We start from the raw sequence: 20,873 nt of genomic DNA on the forward strand, positions 1-20,873 counted from the left end.
GGAGTGAGGACAGCATAGACAAATTTAAATGACAGAAGAGTGAAATGCCCACTACAGTCCTTATGTACCGTATGTTGAATGTATATATCCATCTTGTGTCTTATCTTTCCATTCCAACAAATTATTTTATAGAATATATATATAATTTACAGAAAAATATGGCATATTTTATGGATGTTTGAATTGCGATTAATTGCGATTAATTAATTTTTAAGCTGTAATTAACTCGATTAAAAATTTTAATCGTTTGACAGCCCTATATATATATATATATATATATATATATATATATATATATATATATATATATATATATATATATATATAATTTTGAACAGGAAAAATAAAAAAAAAATTAAACAGCAAAACAATATCTGGAGGTGAAAGCACGCGAGAGCAGGATTAAAGACGCCATGACTTTAAGGAGATATTATCGCATACTTCCCTTGTTTCGATTCAAAAACTCCATGTAGGATGTATCACTGAGTGTCAAGACAAAGCTGTGATTGGCCACAGCTGGATTTTTTGGGGATTTTACGGGTGAAACATGGTAATATAACAAGGGTCGCGATGCAGGAATCGGAGACATCAAGGAGTGGTCGAGATTTTCTTTTTCATGTAATTACCCTTTTAAACTTTTTTTTCCCAATGTTTCTTTGTTTGGATCGATTATTTATCTTCTAAGATAACGGAAAAATATGCGACAGAAACAAAAACATACAATTAAGTAATAGTTATGAGGTAAATATCCGTGACTTTTTTACAGACACCATTTTTTATTGTGATGTAATTTGTTTAAAAGTTTATAATATGCGAGTGAATAATTTTTTTAAAGTTGTTTTTTTTCAAACGAAATATTAGACATCAATTAATGATTCTAAGCTAATAATGACAGACATTTTGAATAATAAATATAATTAATTACCTTCGTTTTATGGCTGGGTTGAACAAAAGCGGTTGTGCGACGTCTGTAAACGAGGGTTCTCAGGGTAAAATGGGCAAATTAAAACTAGTTTGGGGGCTTAATGCGTCATGAATCTGCTACGGCAGCATACAGACATATTGTTCAATCAAACACAACAGTTTGACGGAAAACACAGACAAGACTGAAAAAGCAGTTTCTGCTCTTGCACTCCTCATTAAAATAAACTGCTGTATTTTAAGCCAAAACAACTGTTAATAAATGCCAATAAATAATCGATCCAAACAAAAAAAAAAGTTGGAAAAAAAAAAAACGTTTAAAGGGGTAAATACATGAAAAAGAAAATCTCGACCACTCCTTGATGTCTGCGATTTCTGCATCGCGACCCTTGTTATATGACCATGTTTCACCCATAAAATCCCCCAAAAATACAGCTGTGGCCATTCACAGCTGTTTCTTGACACTCAGTGATACATGCTAACATGGAGTTTTTGGATCGAAACAAAGTAAGTACGCGATAATATCTCGTTACAGTCATGGCGTCTGTAATTCTGTTCTCGTGTGCTCTCACCTCCAGATAGGGTTTTGCTGTTTAAAAAACATAAAAAAAATAAAAAATAAAAAAAAGCCCTCCTGTTCAAAAATGTTCTTCCCCCAGAAAATTGAGATTTTAAGCTTTCCAATGATGTATCACACATGCATATCGGACAATTTTGAAAGTTGGCTAAATTGGGGGTCTCAGAGCCGAACTTCAAGTCACCTGAGTGTTTTCCGCCATATATAATCTAAACTAAATTAAAATCAATGCAGTCCTTTAGGTGAGCCTAAACCCACAGCCGCAGTTCAACATTATTACCATCGGAACAAAAATAATTGAATTATTTTCCATAAAAAGCACGTGTGTATGACACCTGAGTGTTTTCTGCCATATATAATCTAAACTAAATTAAAATCAATGCAGTCCTTTAGGTGAGCCTAAACCCACAGCCGCAGTTCAACATTATTACCATCGGAACAAAAATAATTGAATTATTTTCCATAAAAAGCACGTGTGTATAACTCATATCATATTTACATTATACACACACTCGCTGTTTCTCAATACAGACAGTTTCCAGAGAGAAAAAAAACACGTTTTACCACCGCTAGACACACTAAACACGCTGAAGTTAACTCTCGTAGCTGGTGAGAAACGTTCATGACAGTGTTTACTAACCTTTAATTTTGTATAAATGTGAAATCATATTGGATGTATTGCCTCCTCGGCAGCCACCCGCCGCAAACATGTTTTACATGTTGGTTGGCCCTCCTCCTCTAAGCTGCGGCCGTCTTTAACTTTTTTGTAGCCCAAGTATTCCCATACCAGCGATTTTGTTTTCTTCGATGGGGGGAAAAGTTCAGGAGTTTCACCTCCTCCAGCCATTGTGTAGCACAGCTGACTGATTGACACTGAGCAACAACCGGTGGGGGAGAGTTGAGCCTTACAGCTGCATTTGTGGGATATAAAAAATAGCTAATACCTTAAGGATGGTATGACAGAAAATTTTTGAGGTTTTGAAACCTTGACGTTTTCATACCACGGTGTACCTTGAAACCGGTAATCGGCACGTCTAGCGGGTAGTAATTCATTACATTTACTCCGTTACATTTACTCGAGTAGCTTCACACACTTCTCAGAGTAGTTTTACAACATAATACTTTTGACTTTTACTTGAGTAGATCCGTGAAGAAGGGACACTACTCTTACTTCGCTACTTTGGGCTACACTAGAGTCGTTACATTTTTCGTCTTTATTTTAAATATTAGATTTGACTTTATTTGTGCCAATCAAAGGTAACAATGTTTTTTCTCTCCACTAGAGGGCGCGCATGCTCTTAAGACGGGTGATGCTTTTTTTTGTTTTTTTGCCACACAAGAAAATTATATTTTAGTCAAAAATCGATCACTTGACAGTGCATACAGCAGGAAAAAGGAATCAAAACAATTCCAAAAGTTGTTCAAAAATCTATCGGCATGGTAATGTGGTCCCAAAAAAACTAATGGTTGACATTGTTATCTCAATATGGCACAAGATAAAATGATTATTAATGCTTTAGTATTAAAGGATGGTTGATGTTTTAAGTGTTGTTTAGGTCTGAATCTGACGATTTTTGTGTCATCTTTTTGCTATAATATGGTCATGTAATAGGTTATAGTACAGTATAATAATAACAGTTCATATAGATGACGTTGTGCTGTGAAAAAAAAAATCTACCATAAAAAAAATCAAACATTTTAAGCAATTACTCGCAATGTTACTCATTACTTGAGTATTCTTTTCAACTAATACTTTTTTTTACTTGTAATTGAGTACATTTTTGGATGACTACTTTTACTTGAGTAAATGTTATTTGGAAGTAACGCGACTCTTACTTGAGTAAAATTTTGAGCTACTCAACCCACCTCTGCACACATTGACACTCTAAAAATGATTGATAAAACAATACAAAAATAATAAATAATATTTATTTTTAAATTCCCTTGTTTGTTTTAACTAGAAATGAAAAAAATAGTAACATTTTTAATAACGACAATAATTGTATATTTTTTTATTTGAGCTATATTTTAAATAAATTAAAATAAGACAATGTAAGGTGTTTTGCTCCCTTTTTGATCAAAACAAAATGTATAAATTAACTAAGTTTATTTTAAAAAATAGAATAAACAATAAATAAGAGAGTATTTACTATTAATTAACTCATTCCCTGCTGCTCACACTTCAGTGCCACTTGACAGCACTAAATGTCCAATCCATTTTGACTGGGAGTGCATTTCCAGCCTCTCCCAGTCAAAATAGATTGGACGTCTAGCACCGTCATTGGCATCTAATGAGTTAAATGAGTACCTACGCAGGGTTAAACACGATGTATAGTTAAATTTAAAAAGGCACAAATTTGACACTGCAGTAGAAAGATGTTTTAAGCATTAAGTCCTTCCATCAAGAGCACAGTAGGAGACGCTAACGAGCAGAATAAGTGACGATGACCAGATTTGTTACAATTGTACAGGCGCTATAAAAGATGCACGGTCTATAATTTGTTCGACGACATACGCATCTTACAATCATTTAAACTAAATTATCTGCGCTAAACGTAAATTTCTTCAGCTATGTGGGAGAAGACAAAATGCCGGTACTTGGTTTTTTCCCGTCCCCAACTTGGGGGAAAAAAACTGTCAACTTCCCAACTTTTTAAGAAAACGTTCCTCTCGGAAGATAAAAATGAACTTTTGACTCACCCGTTTGTCATTTCGGTAATGGCGAGCATCTTTAAGATGTCTGCCGAAATAAAGTTGTTCTTTCTGCGTTCTTGTTGACAGATGTTGAACGGATGGAACGCTGGTAGCGAGCGGTGGTCTCCTCTCAAACGATGGCGAGAAGAGGCCGCCTCGAAAAGGGTCTTCAGCATTCAAGCTACAGACAACTGGACATTTCACTTCCGCTTCAAGGTTTCACAGTAAAACAGCAATGCATTCTAAAATATACAAATTTTTGTAAAATGTTTATTTAAAAAATATTCAAGTAATAAAATATACGAAGGAATACTAATAGAAACACTTTTTGGATATTTTTTAATATTGTGAGTATTTTATAGATTTACATATACTTTTAATTTGCGGAAAGGAACTCTTATTGAGGGTGAGTGACTTTATACAAAAACATATCAATTGGTCACTTCCACCGCTGCATTGCATTTCTTCATATTTCTGCTGAGATAGACCCACCCTTCAACGTTTTTTTGTTTGTTTGTGTGGACATTCTTATTTTAGCAAAACATGTAGGACCTGAATTGTTTAATATAAAGTTGAAGGTTTTTTTTTCGTTAGGGAAAAAACGTCAGTATCAGTACCTTTTAATTGTTTTTCCCTCTCCTTAATAATTGTTTCCAAATATAGATGCTAAATTGAGATGGAGAAATTAATTATGGCATACAGGATAAACGTAAACATCAGGCATATATTCCCTTGCGCAGGCATAAGCAATTTGTCGTTTCCTCCAGTGCATGCATCATTATAGTAGAAGCGCCGCATTTATTTCCTTAAAAGGGAATTCTTATAAGCCCGCCTCCTAGCTATGGGAGGCAATGGATATTCTGACAGCAACAGACAGTTACTTATTCATGGAAAAAGTTAGAACCAGGGGTGAAAGTGGCTAGAATTTCTTGCCGGAACTCTCTGACAAAAAGGTCGCCACGGAGCCAGATGTCTTTTTCAAACCTTCAAAACCACAGAAATGCAAGAAGAAGGAAAAAAAAAAAAAAAAAAAGAAAGAAAGAAAAAAAAAGTTTTATGAGAAATGAGAAAATAATAAACAAAACAAAAAAAAAATCAGACCAAACCACTTATCATACTTGAGATAACAGCAACAATATTTAGGACAGTAAAAAAAAAAAAAAAACAACAACAACAACAACATTATATCAGAATGTATTCATTGTCTCCATAAAGGAGTAGGATGAAGCATTTGCATATTAAAATCAACCCCTCTTTTCTATTCCTCAATATCAGTCCGGCCTTTTTAACTAGTCCTCATATCAACAAAGAACTAAAGTAACCATATACAGTACATTAGATGCAAGAGAAACAAAAAACTGAATAAAATAAAATAAAATAAAAAGGACCAGCCAATAACAGATATGTGAAACCCCCCTTTAATAAAACCCTTCCTCTTGCCTATACCATGTGAAAAACCATGTGCTTGTACCATGGTTTTACACATGCATTATATAGGCTACTGAATTACACTTACTGTAAGAAGGCATACGTGAGAAACTGATTTTCATTCAAAAATTTTAAAAGTAACATACATGAACAAAATAAGTACAAATGACTTACATTATGCACAGTGAAATGGAATATATTTTGAAGATAACACAAACATTGACTTTTTTATATGATGAGGAAATAAGTAGCCTAACATTTGTAAATGAGCAAAAATAAGTTCAAAGTGAACATAAACTATACAGCCAAATGTATCAAATTTGAGACCAGGATTGCTGGACTTCATTGCAATTAAAAAACAAAACTTTAAAACCTTATTGTATTCAATCTCACTTTAGTTATATTTGTTTGACCACGAGAACGGCATGTAATGCTTAATGTATCATTTATGATACAAATTACAGAACATATATATGGCGGAAAACACTCAGGTGATTGAAATTCCGCTGAGACCCCCAATTTGGCCAAATTTAAACATTGTCATATATGCATGTGTGCATTGTCATATACGCATGTGTGATAAATCATTGGAAAGCTAAAAATCTTTTCTGGGGGAAGAAAAATTTTGAACAGTAGGGCATTAAAAAAAAAAACCAAAAAAACTCCTAAATCCTAACTCCAGGTGAGAGCATAATAAAAGATACCATGTTTCTAATGAGATATTATCGCGTACTTACCTTGTTCCGATCCAAAACTCCGTGCATCACGTCTCAGCGAGTGTCAAGACACAGCTGTGAATGGCAACACTTTTAGGGGATTTTATGGGTGAAACACGGTCGTATAACAAGGGTCGCAATGCAGAAATCACAGACATCAAGGAGTGGTCGAAATTTTCTTTTTCAAATATTTAGCCTTTTAAATGTTTTTTTTTCCCTCAATTTTTCTTTGTCTGGATCGATTATTTATCTTCTAAAATATCGAGGAAAATGCGACAGTAACAATATATATATATATATATATATATATATATATATATATATATATATATATATGTACCATAAGCAATAGTTATGAGGTAGATGTCCGTGACCTATTTACACACTAATTTTTTCATTGTGACGTATTTTAAAATTTTAAAATATGCATGTGAATAATTTTTTAAAGTAATTTTTTTAAACTAAATATTTGACATCAATTAATGATTCTAAGCTAAAAATGATCAATTTTGAATAAATATAATTACTTACCTTGTTTTTATTACTGGATTGAAACAAAAGCGGTTGCGCGGTGTCTGTCAACGGGGGTCTCCAGGGTAAAACGGACTAATTAAAAAAAGGATGCAAGAGCAGAAACTGCTTTTTCAGCCTTCTCCTGTGTTTTCCGCCATATACAAATTAATTTTAAAAATTGTTCAATTTTTTAAAAATTATGTTTTAAGGATCACACAAAGCTTTCAAATGGAAAAAAATCTGAATTTTCTGTTTATTATTTCTGGGATCAGGCAACATTGGGTTAACTTATATCAGAGAAAATAAATCTCTTCAACTCTTTACTTTCTCTTAAAGATCTGATCAATTTTCCGTTGCATTGCCTTTTTTTTTTTTTTTTTTAAACTGCTTTAATTCAACAAGCTTGTTCGGTTTTTTTTTTTGTCCCAGAAAACACGTGCATTTGAACCAATGAGAGCTAACTATCCACGCTGATCACGTCAGTATGTCAGCCAATTGAAACGGCAACTGGAGTCCCAGCCAGGGAGGGTGTAGGCTGAGCATGCACCACGACACATCAGACACATGCTGGGAGAACTCCGTGCTGTCCGTGGAATAAATAATATCAGTGGAAATGGATGATGCTACAAAAGCACTTTATTTTGCTTGTTGTTAACACTTATGCATGTAAATCTGACATTAGTAGATTGTTTTCCTCTTGGGAGATCCCTGTGTGGCAGCCAGGCAGGTTGTTTTTGACAGTTGCAGTCATATTTTCGGGATCAGAGCACCACTCTGGCGCCAAACTTTCTGCCAGAAAGGCGTTCCAGCCCACTTTCACCCCTGGTTATAACCCCTGAACTGAAAAAATCCACGGAAGCTCAATCTTGGATCTTTATTGTACAATTCATACAGAAGGAATCACAATCAGCTGCCACTGAAATCAGAAAATAAAGTGATCCCAATCACATTTTGTATAAACTTCGATTATAATATAGTAGCAAATGAAGATGAACGAAGTAATGTTTGAATAAATAAGATCAGTAAACAATCAACACACAATAGGAAAACAGATAGCAGACTTCCAGGTGTTATTTTCTAAGTTCTAGGAAAAATTTAGCTTTCAAAAATCACTCATCACATTACCCAAATTTCTGAACCCTGGAAAAAAAGCCTTGTTCATTAGTTCAGTAAATCTTCAAAATAAACAAAAATAAAACAAACAAACAAACAAACAAAAAATGCAAATGCACAATATTTATAAGTTCATGTATGGAATGAAAGAAATGTTAAATGGATAAAAAAAATTAACACATTTAATTACAAACATTTCTTTATCCTAATCTGGACAATATTTCATCAATTTGGAATACATTTAGTTAAGGTACAATGGTGAGGAGGCCCAGAAGAAGCAGCTTGCAGTGGGACTGAAGAGGACAAATAGATGAAAATGGTCCATTCTAAGTGTTGATAACGTCAAGTTGAAGGGTGAAAAAAACAAGACTTGTATTCTCCACATAGATTCAACTTTTATAATGCCTCATGAGCTCCACCTTCTGGAAGAGACTTTAGCTGTTGTAGGAATAAATGAATAAATAAATCACCTGTCTTAATCTCAGTGTATGATCAGTACATTTTATCTAACATTTGAAACTTGCTCTACTTTGATTTCTAAAGAATAGAGAAAAACATTTTGATTACCATGGTCTGTACCATGTTTGCCATTATACATTGCTTTGTCTTTTCTGTACTGAACGCCCCCCCCCCCCCCCCAAAAAAAAGTCACCAGCTACAAAAAAAAATAAAATTGTCATACATGCTATCATTTCATTGAACCGCCTTTAGCTCTAATTACGGCGAGCATTCGCTGTGGCATTGCGTCTGCGTTGTCACAAGATTTATTTCCATCCAGTATTGCATGAATTGCGTTGTTGATGGTAGTCCTCCATTGCTTCAAAATTTCCTAGGGATCATTGGACTCAGGGTCATGTGGTCTGATGAGTCCAGATTTCCCCTGATCCAGTGTGATGAGCACATCAGGGTAAGAAGAGAGGCAGGTGAAGTGATGCATTTATCGTGTCTAGTACCCCCTATATAAGCCTGTAGAAGCAGTGTTATGATCTTGGGTTTCTGCAGTTGGTCAGGGTGAGGTTCAGCTACATTATTTGCTCAAAGAATGAGGTCAGCTGAAAACCTGAATACATTGAGTGAGCAGGTTCTGTATCTTTTTCCTCCCCTGGTGACATGGGCATACCCCAAGACGACAATGCCAGGATTCATCAGGCTTTTATTGTGAAAGACTGTCTCAGAGAGAATGAAACATCATTTTCACATATGGATTGGCCACACACAAAGTCCAGATCTTAATCTCACTGAGAACCTTTGGGATGTGCTAGAGAAGGTTTTGTGCTCCTACCATCACCAAGGTCTTGGTGAAAAATTAATGCAACACCAGATGGAAATAAATTTTGTGACATTGCAGAAATTGATCAAAACAATGCCACAGCCAATGGGTGCCGTAATCAAGGCCAAAGGCGGTCCGACAAAATCTTACAGTGTATGACGTTTTTTGGTGTGTGTGTGTGTGTGTGTGTGGGCGCGGGGGGTGGGGGGGGGGCAATGTGTCTTGCCCTTCAAATGAATGAGTTAAGTCATTGGTCGGTTTCTTAGACCTCGGCTGTAGGTCTACCTGATCCCAGACCAGCTGTGGAGATAAGATCCCCAGCCTGAGCCCTGACTCCCTGAGGCGTCATCCTCGCCTGAACAACACAGAGAAGAGAGCACACATTAATTAGTATCTCTGCATCGTTTACTATGGCCAACAACAGTAAAAAAATATACGTATACTAGTCCTTCTAAAAAAAATTGCATATTGTGATAAAGTTCATCATTTTCTGTAATGTACTCATAAACATTAGACTTTCATATAGTTTAGATTCATTACACACAACTGAAGTAGTTCAATCCTTTTATTGTTTTAATATTGATGATTTTGGCAAAAAAAGTAAAAAAAAAAAAAAAATTTAAAAAACCCCAAAAATCCCTATCTCAAAAAATTTGCATATCATGAAAAAGTACTACTCTATAGAAGCTACTAACCTAATCATCTAAATCAATGAATTAACTCAAAAGCCCAGCGAAAGATTCCTGAGGCTTTTAAAAACTCCCAGCCTGGTTCATTACTCAAAACCGCAATCATGGGCAAGACTGCCGACCTGACTGCTGTCCAGAAGGCCATCATTGACACCCTCAAGCAAGAGGCTATCACACAGAAAGAAATTTCTGAGCGAATAGGCTGTTCTCAGAGTGCTGTATCAATGCCCCTCAGTGGAAAGTCCGTGGGAAGGAAAAATTGTAGCAGGAAACACTGCACAATCAGAAGAGGGGACCGCACCCTGAGAAAGATTGTGGAGAAGGGCTGATTCCAGACCTTGGGGGACCTGCAGGAACAGTGGACTGAGTCTGGAGTAGAAACATCCAGAGCCACCGTGCACAGGCGTGTGCTGGAAATGGCAGAACCGCCTGACCTGGGCTACAGAGAAGCAGCACTGGACTGTTGCTCAGTGGTCCAAAGTACTTTTTTCAGATGAAAGCAAATTCTGCATGTCATTCGGAAATCTAGGTGGCAGAGTTTAGAGGAAGACCGGGTAGAAGGAAATGCCTACATGCCTGAGATGGTCTGGGGTGCCATGGCAGCTGCTGGTGTTGGTCTACTGTGTTTTACCAAGGGCATGGTCAATGGAGCAAGCTATCAGGAGATTTTGGAGCACTTCATGCTTCCATGTGCTGAAAAGCTTTATGGAGATGAAGATTTCGTTTTTCAGCACGACCTGGCACCTGCTCACAGTGCCAAAACCACTGGTAAATGGTTTACAGACCATGGCATTACTGTGCTCAATTGGCCTGTCAACTCTCCTGACCTGAACCCCATAGAGAATCTGTGGGATATTGTGAAGAGGAAGTTGAGAGACACCAGCCCCAACACTGTGGATGAGCTTAAGACCGCTATCGAAGAATCCTGGGCCTCCTTAACACCTCAGCCGTGCCACAGGCTGATTGCCTCCATGCCACGCCGCATTGAAGCTGTCATTTCTGCAAAAGGATTCCCGACCAAGTATCGAGTGCATAGCTGATATAATTAAAGGTTGACTTTTTTTGTATTAAAAAACACTTTTTTGTATTGGTTGGATGAAATATGCTAATTTTTTTAGATGGGGATTTTTGGGTTTTCTTGACTTTTTTGCCAAAATCATCAATATTAAAACAATAAAAGGCTTGGCCTACTTCAGTTGTGTGTAATGAATCTAAAATATATGGAAGTCTAATGTTTATCAGTACATTACAGAAAATAATGAACTTTATCACAATATGCTAATTTTTTGAGAAGGACTAGTATATATGTGTTTTACCTTGTGCAATGGCAGCCAGTTTGCTTTTCTCCTCCGGGCTGAGCTGTAACAAGGTGTGAATGACGGGAACTAGCGCCTGCCTCTCGCTGCCTGGCCGAAGGAATATGAACTGCAGCAAAACGTTCTTCAGATACTCCAGGTTGGCACTGTTCTTCTCTCGTTCGTGATTACGCTCCAACCGACGTACTTCACTCTTCAACAGCTATGAATTCAAATATATCGGCAACATTTAATATTTTAATTACATCTGGTAGAATTCAAGATCTCAAATCTGAACATGCATACATTTTGGTGGAGATTAAACTCTTTGGAAGAAAAATTACAGGCAATAGAAACAAAGAGGAATCACACATACAGTATACTATAGCACTGTATGTGTTCATAATTGTTACCTCATAAAATGTTGACGTAATTCAATTATTTTGGACTTTTCTAGGCTACTCTAGTGAGGCAGATGCCATAGATAGAGACAACTGATTTTCAAAGTGTGGTATTATAGTGGCTTTTTCTAGTGTTATGCAAAAGACTCACTAAACACGAATAAATATGAAGAAAACAAATGTGTTGGAATTGTAAAATACAGGAAACCATATCAAATTGGTGAAAATATCAAATCACTCTATGAAAAATGAAGGAAAAAACTAATCATCACAGTTCAGTAATAATTTTAACATTTAAGTACAACACATTGTGCATGGTACTTTTATTAATTGAACCATTTACAAGTACATACACTTTTACAAGTACATAGACTTGTTACTTTCCCACACCGAAACGCAAAGTGAATATTTCTGCATAGTGTAACAATAGGTTATAAAAATAGTTTGGTTTTTTTTTTTTTTTTTTTACTTTAATGTTGGCAATAGCGTCTACAGACAGCCTTAGTTACCACTTACCATTAATATTGTTACTTGCTAAATGGTTATAAAATATATATAGCGGAAAACACACACAAGGCCGAAAAAGCAGTTTCTGCTCTTGCACCCCTGTTTAAAATAAACTGCAGTATTTTAAGCCAAAAGAACTGTTGTGTTTGATAGAACAATATTTCTACATGCTGCCATAGCAGTTTCATGGCATTATGCCTCCAGATTATTTTGTCTGTTTTACCCTGGAGACCCCAGTTTACAGACACATCGCAACCACTTTTGTTTCAACCCAGCCATAAAAAGAAGGCAAGTAATTATATTTATTATTTTAAATATCTATCAATTTGATCTTAGATTTATTTAAACATCTATCAATTTTATCTTAAGCTTTATTAATTGAGGTCTAATATTTAGTTAAAATTATTACAGTTCAATTATTTACTCGCATATTTTAAACTTTCAAAAAAATTACATCACAATGAAAAAAATAGTGTCTGTAAATATTTCATGGATATCAACCTCATAACTGTCGCTTATTTAGTATTTTTTTTACTGTCACATTTTTCCGATATTTTAGATGATAAAAATTCGATCCAAACAGAGGAAAAAAAAAAAAAAAAAAAGTTTAAAAGGGTTAACTATTTGAAAATATCGAGCACCCCTTTTTGTCCGTGACGTCCGCATCACGACCCTAGTTACATTATCGTGTTTCACCCATAAGGTCCCCACAAAGTCCGGCTGTGTCCATTCACAGCTGTGTCTTGACACTCGGTGATACATGCTACACAGAGTTTTTCTATCGTAACAAGGTTAAATTCGTAATAATCTCGTTAAAATCAGCGCGACTTTACATTACAGTCGAACGCTAGGGTGAGAATTATGGACACAGGCTAACTGACTAGCATGCTATCCATTATCTTTTCGACCCTTGTTGCCATTTGGATTGCTTATTATGGGATGATATCTATTAGGCCTGTACAATATATCGTTTGAACATCGCCATCACAATGTGTGCAGGCGCAATAGTCACATCGCAGGACGTGCAATTGTTTTTTTGTTTGTTTTAACATGTAAACTTTAGCAGCAAGTGTGCGGATCCTGGATCCTTTTTATATACAGCAAGCGTTGATTAAATGGCATTATATAATTTAGGGATGTCCCCGATCCGATCACGCGATCCAGATATTCTGACGGTATGTTAACCTTAAGCCAAACTATCACGGTACCACGGTATTGCAATTACAGCTCTAAAATGTGTTGAGATATATGGGTTAAAAAAAACTTTTTTTCCATTGAACAGGATTTTTGTTTTTCAAAACAGATGAGTAATTTGGAACATAAGTATAATGTTAAATAAATAAACAATAAATAAATAAATACAGTGGGGCAAATAAGTATTTAGTCAACCACTAATTGTGCAAGTTCTCCCACTTGAAAATATTACAGAGGCCTGTAACTGTCAACATGGGTAAACCTCAACCATGAGAGACAGAATGAGGGAAAAAAAAACAGAAAATCACATTGTTTGATTTTTCAGGAATATATTTGCAATCATGGTGGAAAATATGTATTTGGTCAATACCAAAAGATAATCTCAATACTTTGTTATGTACCCTTTGTTTGGCAATAACGGAGGCCAAACCTTTTCTGTAACTCTTCACAAGCTTTTCACACACTGTTGCTCTATTTTGGCTCATTCCTCCATGCAGATCTCCTCTAGAGCAGTGATGTTTTGGGGCTGTCGTTGGGCAACACGGACTTTCAACTCCCTCCACAGATTTTCTATGGGGTTGAGATCTGGAGACTGGCTAGTCCACTCCAGGACCTTGAAATGCTTCTTACGAAGCCACTCCTTTGTTGCCCTGGCTGTGTGTTTTGGATCATTGTCATGCTGAAAGACCCAGCCACGTCTCATCTTCAATGCCCTCGCTGATGGAAGGAGATTTCACTCAAAATCTCTCGATACATGGCCCCATTCATTCTTTCCTTTACACGGATCAGTCATCCTGGTCCCGTTGCAGAAAAACAGCCCCAAAGCATAATGTTTCCACCCCCATGCTTCACAGTGGGTACAGTATTCTTCGGATGCAATTGAGTTTTCTTTTTCCTCCAAACACGAGAACCTGTGTTTCTACCAAAAAGTTCTATTTTGGTTTCATCTGACCATAACACATTCTCCCAGTCCTCTTCTGGATCATCCAAAAGCTCTCTAGCGAACCGCAGACGGGCCTGGAAGTGCACTGGCTTCAGCAGGGGGAAACGTCTGGCAGTCAGGGATTTGTGTCCCCGGCGGCGCATTGTGTTACTGATAGTAGACTTTGTTACTGTGGTCCCAGCTCTCTGTAGGTCATTAACTAGGTCCCCCCGTGTGGTTCTGGGACTTTTGCTCACCGTTCTTGTTATCATTTTGACGCCACTGGGTGAGATCTTGTATGGAGCCCCAGATCGAGGGAGATAATCAGTGGTCTTGTATGTCTTCCATTTTCTAACAATTGCTCCCACAGTTGATTTCTTTACACCAAGCCACCAATAGGTAAAACTATTGCAGATTCAGTCTTCCCAGCCTGGTGCAGGTCTACAATTTTGTCTCTGGTGTCCTTCGACAGCTTTGGTCTTGGCCATAGTGGAGTGTGACTGACTGAAGTTGTAGACAGGTGTCTTTTATGCCGAGAATGAGTTAAAACATGTGCCATTATTACAGGTAACGAGTGGAGCCTCGTTAGACCTCGTTCGAAGACATTAGACCTCTTTGACAGCCAGAAATCTTGCTTGTGTGTAGGTGACCAAATACTTATTTTCCACTGTAATTTGGAAAAAAAAATCTTTAAAAATCAAACAATGCGATTTTGTTTTTTTCCCCCACATTCTGTCTCTCATGGTTGAAGTTTACCCATGTTGACAATTACAGGCCTCTCTAATCTTTTCAATTAGGAGACCTTGCACAATTGGTGGTTGACTAAATACTTATTTGCCCCACTGTACATTAAATGCTTAAATATTAAGGACTAGATCCCAGGCTTCAAGGTTAAATACAATAAATAGACAGTGTTATGTACTCACATTTATATGTTGCCTTCTTGCATATGGAGCCTTTTATTCTCAGTCAAAACAGTCATGCATTGAAATTTTTTAATCATAATTGAAAAAATATTTTATAAGCCCACTGCAAAATTAAAATACTTATGGTATTGGAATTTAACCCCTAAAATTCCCCTGGAAATGATTTTCTTTGCACAGATTAAAATTAAGCCGAATCAAAAAATGTATGCTGTAAAGTTATCATTAACTATAAAGCAACAACTCCCCGTTTAGCCATGTTTATTTACAAAATAAAACAGCGCAAAATTTAATCTACATTCACTCACACATCAATTTCCTTGGTTATTGTACATCCACCCACATGTCTTAGTGCATCCATATTGATTATCAGAGGCTACGCTAGGACAGATCATTTTCTCCAGGGTATTTTGCCGACTATTTTTATACCTGTCCACACTTACGTTTAAGGTGCATTTAAGGCCCCCCCGCTTCTGCCTGCCTGTATGCCTGCATTTGCGCATTTTATGCATGCGAGGAAAGGAGCAGCTTCATGTTACGTTATCGGCCGCGCTGTTTACCTCTGAACCAGAAACTCTTTCGAAATTACCACACGTTCTAGACCACAGTTGTCAAACCGATTCCAGAAAGGGCCTAGTGGGTGCTGGATTTTGTTCCAACCGATAATGCGCAGAGAGTTTTACCAATGAACTTCCTGCTGAAACAAGCAGCACCTGACAAAGTTTAACTGATTACACATGTAAAAGATCTAATTGGTGAAAAGGTGTCCTCTTCATTGGTTGGAAAGCAAAACCGCACCCACTAGGCCCTTTCTGGAATCGGTTTGACACCTGTGTTCTAGACTGTCATTATTTTGTGATCACTGTTTTTTTCGTGAACGCTATTGAACGCATCATGCAGGAGCGAGAGTGAAGGTAGAGCACGCTTTTCCGAGCAGTCGCCAAGTTGTGATTGAAATAAATCTTTAGAAAACAACGAAAGCCTGACATTGTTACTTGGCATGTTACAATCGATGTTCAGTTGCGCTCTCACCACTTGGAAAATAACAAATACAAGCATATAGTGTGGCGCTGTGTATATTTCCTAGAAGCCGCAACCAGGAGTGCTTGTGCATAACTGTGACGATCCTGGAAGTGGGGACAGTGTTGACAGGCAGAAATGTCATGGAAAAAAACTGATTGCGCGCCTTTTTGACTGGGGGTACCATGCAGGTCACTCTTTTCAGGGTTTAATTTTCCTCTATGCATTTTTATATACTCATGCTTGGTCGGCATTGAGTTGGGAGAGGCCAGCCCCGCAGCTGGCTGATCGGAGACAACGCAGGACACGAGCTCTGTAAAAAACACTCAGCACCGCGTTATCCGCGATGGGAGGACCACAAATGAGCACTGAATTGAAGCATATTATTGCGATGTAGTTTGAAGGTTCAAGAAATTCCACGTCGTGATCATCCGCCTCCATTGTTTACGATGCCGTCATGCCACACTAAAAATGCCGACGGCATGACGTCACTTCCTTAGTATCCGATTGTTGTACAGAGATAGCAGTCTATATTAAGTGGCGGGTAATATTATCCATCTAACAACTAATCCGGGGAATAGGTTTACTAGTGTAGCCGACATGCTGTTTAGTCCAACTAATTACACGTTTAAGGCCATTATCCGTCCTAATGTAGACGTAGCTAGAGACTTGAGTAGACAAAGGGGATCATCTTGAAGTGTTCGTTATTTATTATGAACCAGGATGAATGTCCAAAACCTTTTTAATTGAGAAACTTAAAAGATTTCAAAGGTCTCAAAAATGTATTTTTCACTCACATAATTTGACCTACTTTTAAGGTGTCAAAAAATACCTTCCTGTTCAAAAAAATTCTTCCCCCAGAAAATAGAGATATTAAGGTTTCCAGTGATGGGGGCCAAATTGGGGGTCTCCGAGTGGAACTCAAGTCACCCAAGTATTTTCCGTCATATAGATTTAAAAACTAATATTGTAACTTCTGTATGAAGATTAGTGACATTAAAAATTATATATATATTAAAGCTAACACAAGAAATTTCAGCATTCACTGAAAAGGAGCTGCTAACACTGCAGATGAACTCAACTTCAGTCCCAACTACTAAATTTGGACAACGGCACTTTCCCTAGTTAAACTACATGACGTCATAAACAAAATGGCTGCGCCCTAAATGTCGGAGAAATCGTTTGCTCAACTTAAAATCGTGATAAATACCTGTATTATTCCTACTCTTTGGCGGTCGTTAGCGTTATTCTTTCAATAGGATACGTGCACTACTATATAAAATGAGTTTACTTCGAATTTGCGGCGCATTATGTCAACTCCGGCCGATTGCTACCCAGCGAAGGAACGCGCTGCTGTGGTCAAGGTTTCCCGTGAGCGGCCTGTCAATTCGTCTTGCCCATATGAGTTTTGCCGGACCGGGGCGACGTATTTTCGCACACCGCTTCTGCACTTCCACTCAGCCGTCCAGAGACGTCACGCTGTTCCACCACGACAGGACAAGCTTCTTCCGCCTTCTGTCGGTCTTCTGCGGGGGCCAGTGTGTTTTCTGGACTTACCTAGCGCACTTTGCCTACACCGGGCTCAGAGACACGGGGACCACTGCCCAGGAGGAGAAACGAAAAGCTCCCACCAGCCCCGCCTTGGCTGGTATGTGGAGTTTTGAAATGAACCTGGGCTCCAGCACCTGGAGGTACGGCTTCACGCTGGGATGCGCGACAATAGGAGCTGGCATACTGGGACTGGGAATCCTGTTTTGTCGGCGTTCTGTCTGTCAGGTGGTTTTACACCAAGGTGGAAGGATGGTATCTGTTACCACGCAGTCACCGCTAGGAATGGGCCGAGGCTGGAGAATAACAGCCCCGTTGTCCCAGGTCGCCTGTCACGCCCACAGACACGAGTCCCCCTCATTCATTCCCCTCAAAATCAAGGGACAAAAGTTCTACTTTCTACTGGATAAAGAAGGCACTATTAACAATACTGAACTTTTTGATGTAACTGTGGGGGCATACCGTCCTCTATAAAATGACTTCTAGATATGCAAGTGCCAAGAGTTGTAAAAAAAATCTTACTCAATGTGTGAACATTAACAATAAATGCAATTTAATGTTTTTCCACCACTAGTCGATATGGATTTTCTTTGATGTCAGTGTACGATGTTGCCTCCAACGCATTTTGTTAATTAAAAATCACGAAAAATCTTTCAAATTGAACTCTAAAGTCTATAGTAGTGCTGCAACGATTAACTAAAGTAATTCGATTAGAAAAAAGCTTCGAATCAAGATTTGCTGCTTCGAGTATTCATATAATTAGAGTGGTGTTGAAATTTTTTTTTTTGAGAGGGATCCACAGATAGAAAGACTTTCAGTTCTTTAAAATAATTTGATATTACGGTAAAACCCCTCTTGATGTTTTTGTTTTTATACGATTTGTAAAATTAGTTTTGGTAGTTAGCAACTGATAGGTTGCCATTGTTGTTGATGTCGCAGGGCAGTGACGTCACTGGGTTATGCTGCCAACGCTTCCAGAGTTTGACTAGCGACATAAACATCTGTAGAACCCTTTCAGTTTGATCCCAAGAGGAACATTAATGAGCATGACAGCACTGTCAATATTTCACAAAACGAGCAGCAAAAGCAAAATGAACAGGAAAGACGGGATGTCATGAGAAGAGTATGACAAAACTAGTGTTCTGCCAAAATGTGCTAAACCGGTGAAACTTCTACAAGAGGCCAGTTTGACACACAAAGCACTACCGTGTGCTTATTTTGTTCAGATGCATACAGACAGAACATACTAAAGATGCCTTAAGAAAATGCTTAAATGAAGTAATATACAATAAGGGTGGTTTAAATACGCTACGTGACTGTGGTCAACAGATCAACAATCTGCTTTCAAGCTACTGCAAGAAAATGCCTAAAAGTATGAGAGGGAAAAACATGCAAAACGTATTTCGAGGCAATGAAGAGGTAAAGACTCAATAAAAACACAAATAGTAAGTTCTCGCCACTTTTAACAGATGTGCCCATGTGTCGGACGTCTCACCGTGTGGAAGGAATTGCGGAATACCGGTAGTGATCGTCTAGCGACAGTGAAAAACGACGTCACCACTCCGAGCGCGCATTGAACGCATAAAACATTGCGCCCTCCATAGGTCAAAATATGTACTAAATACTGTATTATAGATTTTTAAGTCAATGGCAATATTATATGTGTTCCTACTAACGTAAAAGAGAACAATTGTGGGTCATTAAAGCCTACAGGTCTAAGTCCGAGGTTCCCTTGAAAGTCTTTGCCTTTAGTTTTATTGATTTGGGTGGATACACTGCCCTCTAGTGGCAATAGTGAATACGATATTGTACTGACCACTACATACTCTCTTGCCTGGCATGGCCAGGCGTTTCTCCCTGTATTTTTCAAACACAGTGAGAATAGTCTGGGACCCAGCTCCTTAATGGCCTTTCGAGCCTGAACGAAATCCTCCGTGCAATCAGATTTGTTTATTTGCGTGTTGTGTTCTTAACGAGAAACGTCACTCTTGCGCGTCAGAAGTCATCTCCTCAACAACACAGATGGCGAACGGGAGAGCCGAGAATATGTTCCGATCCGCGGTAAAGTCAGTTTTAAATGAAAAAAAACACCGACACGTCATTGACAACAGTCTGTCTTGCGCTAGCCATGTTGAATAAACTTCTCCGCTCGCGCTAGAGTTTCTTGTCGCTTTACCAACGTCACGTCCGTCTGTCACTGATTGGTCCACTCCGCTGTCTGTTAGCTGTGGCTTACTGCACCCTGGGAATTTGATTCGAGGGACGGTCGCCAAACTATTGCTGGAACAGCAGTGAGTCTGAATTTCCAGGCTACATACTCTCAACATAATTCACCCATGGAACTAATGTGGGAGGTGTTGTGTTCAGGAGGGGAACTCTGACGCACTGTGTCCAGGTCAGAGTGACAAGTGCCATGAGCAGCCGACATGACAGACTCACGAACATCCTCCGCTACAATTTAACATGGCTGAATCCAGTTGCTCACTATTAAGACCAACATAAGGTAAGTTTTTGTTTGAGTTAATGTTTTTTTTTAATACAATTGTAGTTTATATGTAGCCTATATTTAGCAGTTAAAAAAAAAAAAAAAAATATATATATATATATATATATATATATATATATATATATATATTTTTTTTTGTACAATTTGTTAAGAGCATTGTAAAAAAAAAAAAAACATTAGCATTTCATAGCATTTAATGTAGCGGACTTTTGTGATGCAAGTTAGCCAATTGAGGCTAAACTCAGCAATTTTAATGTATTTTTAAATGAAAGTGCAAATCTGTGTAGTTTGAAGAAACACTAGGGGATTTTATTATATTCATATTTATAGCTCCTATAAATGTACAATCTTAGCAAGCCTTTTACATCTCCTAAAATTGATTCTACCAACGCATTAAATGTTCCTAATCCTGATTACTCAATTATTCAAACTAACTAGTTGATAATTTGACTACTAAAATAATCGATAGCTGCATTCCTAGTTTATAGCAATTGACACAAGATATTTATACACACAGGTATCAATCCAATCCAGTTTTTCTTAAGTTTTAAATTTCTGGAAAAATGATATTATGAACAAGACGTCTAGTTTTGTTAGTGAATAAGGTTGGTGTGGCCACCGTTGATCTAAATTCTG

At 37.6% G+C, this 20,873-nt stretch overlaps 3 protein-coding genes across 3 annotated transcripts in view; 1 reads left to right on the forward strand and 2 right to left on the reverse strand.

Annotated features, from left to right (window-relative positions):
* The window catches only part of LOC130927366 (LIM and senescent cell antigen-like-containing domain protein 1), a 38,323-nt gene extending 33,981 nt beyond the window's left edge, over positions 1-4,342 (reverse strand). The window contains exon 1 of the mRNA XM_057853146.1: positions 4,199-4,342. Within this exon, the coding sequence (XP_057709129.1) occupies positions 4,199-4,227 (29 nt within the window). The 5' untranslated portion in view covers positions 4,228-4,342. The remainder of the gene's footprint in view (positions 1-4,198) is intronic.
* A 4,046-nt stretch (positions 4,343-8,388) lies between these two features.
* The window catches only part of LOC130927299 (GRIP and coiled-coil domain-containing protein 2-like), a 35,306-nt gene continuing 22,821 nt past the window's right edge, over positions 8,389-20,873 (reverse strand). Inside the window, exons 23-24 of the mRNA XM_057853010.1 lie at positions 11,238-11,439; positions 8,389-9,587 (exon numbers count right to left, since the gene is read on the reverse strand). Coding sequence (XP_057708993.1) covers positions 9,514-9,587; positions 11,238-11,439 — 276 coding nt within the window. The 3' untranslated portion in view covers positions 8,389-9,513. The remainder of the gene's footprint in view (positions 9,588-11,237; positions 11,440-20,873) is intronic.
* Positions 17,329-18,375, forward strand: LOC130927301 (transmembrane protein 223-like). Its single transcript, XM_057853011.1, has one exon. The coding sequence runs from the start codon at positions 17,465-17,467 to the stop codon at positions 18,203-18,205; it is 741 nt and encodes a 246-aa protein (XP_057708994.1). The 5' UTR covers positions 17,329-17,464; the 3' UTR covers positions 18,206-18,375.

Source organism: Corythoichthys intestinalis, chromosome 12 (genome assembly GCF_030265065.1).
Source record: "Corythoichthys intestinalis isolate RoL2023-P3 chromosome 12, ASM3026506v1, whole genome shotgun sequence".
Taxonomy (NCBI): Eukaryota; Metazoa; Chordata; class Actinopteri; order Syngnathiformes; family Syngnathidae; genus Corythoichthys; species Corythoichthys intestinalis.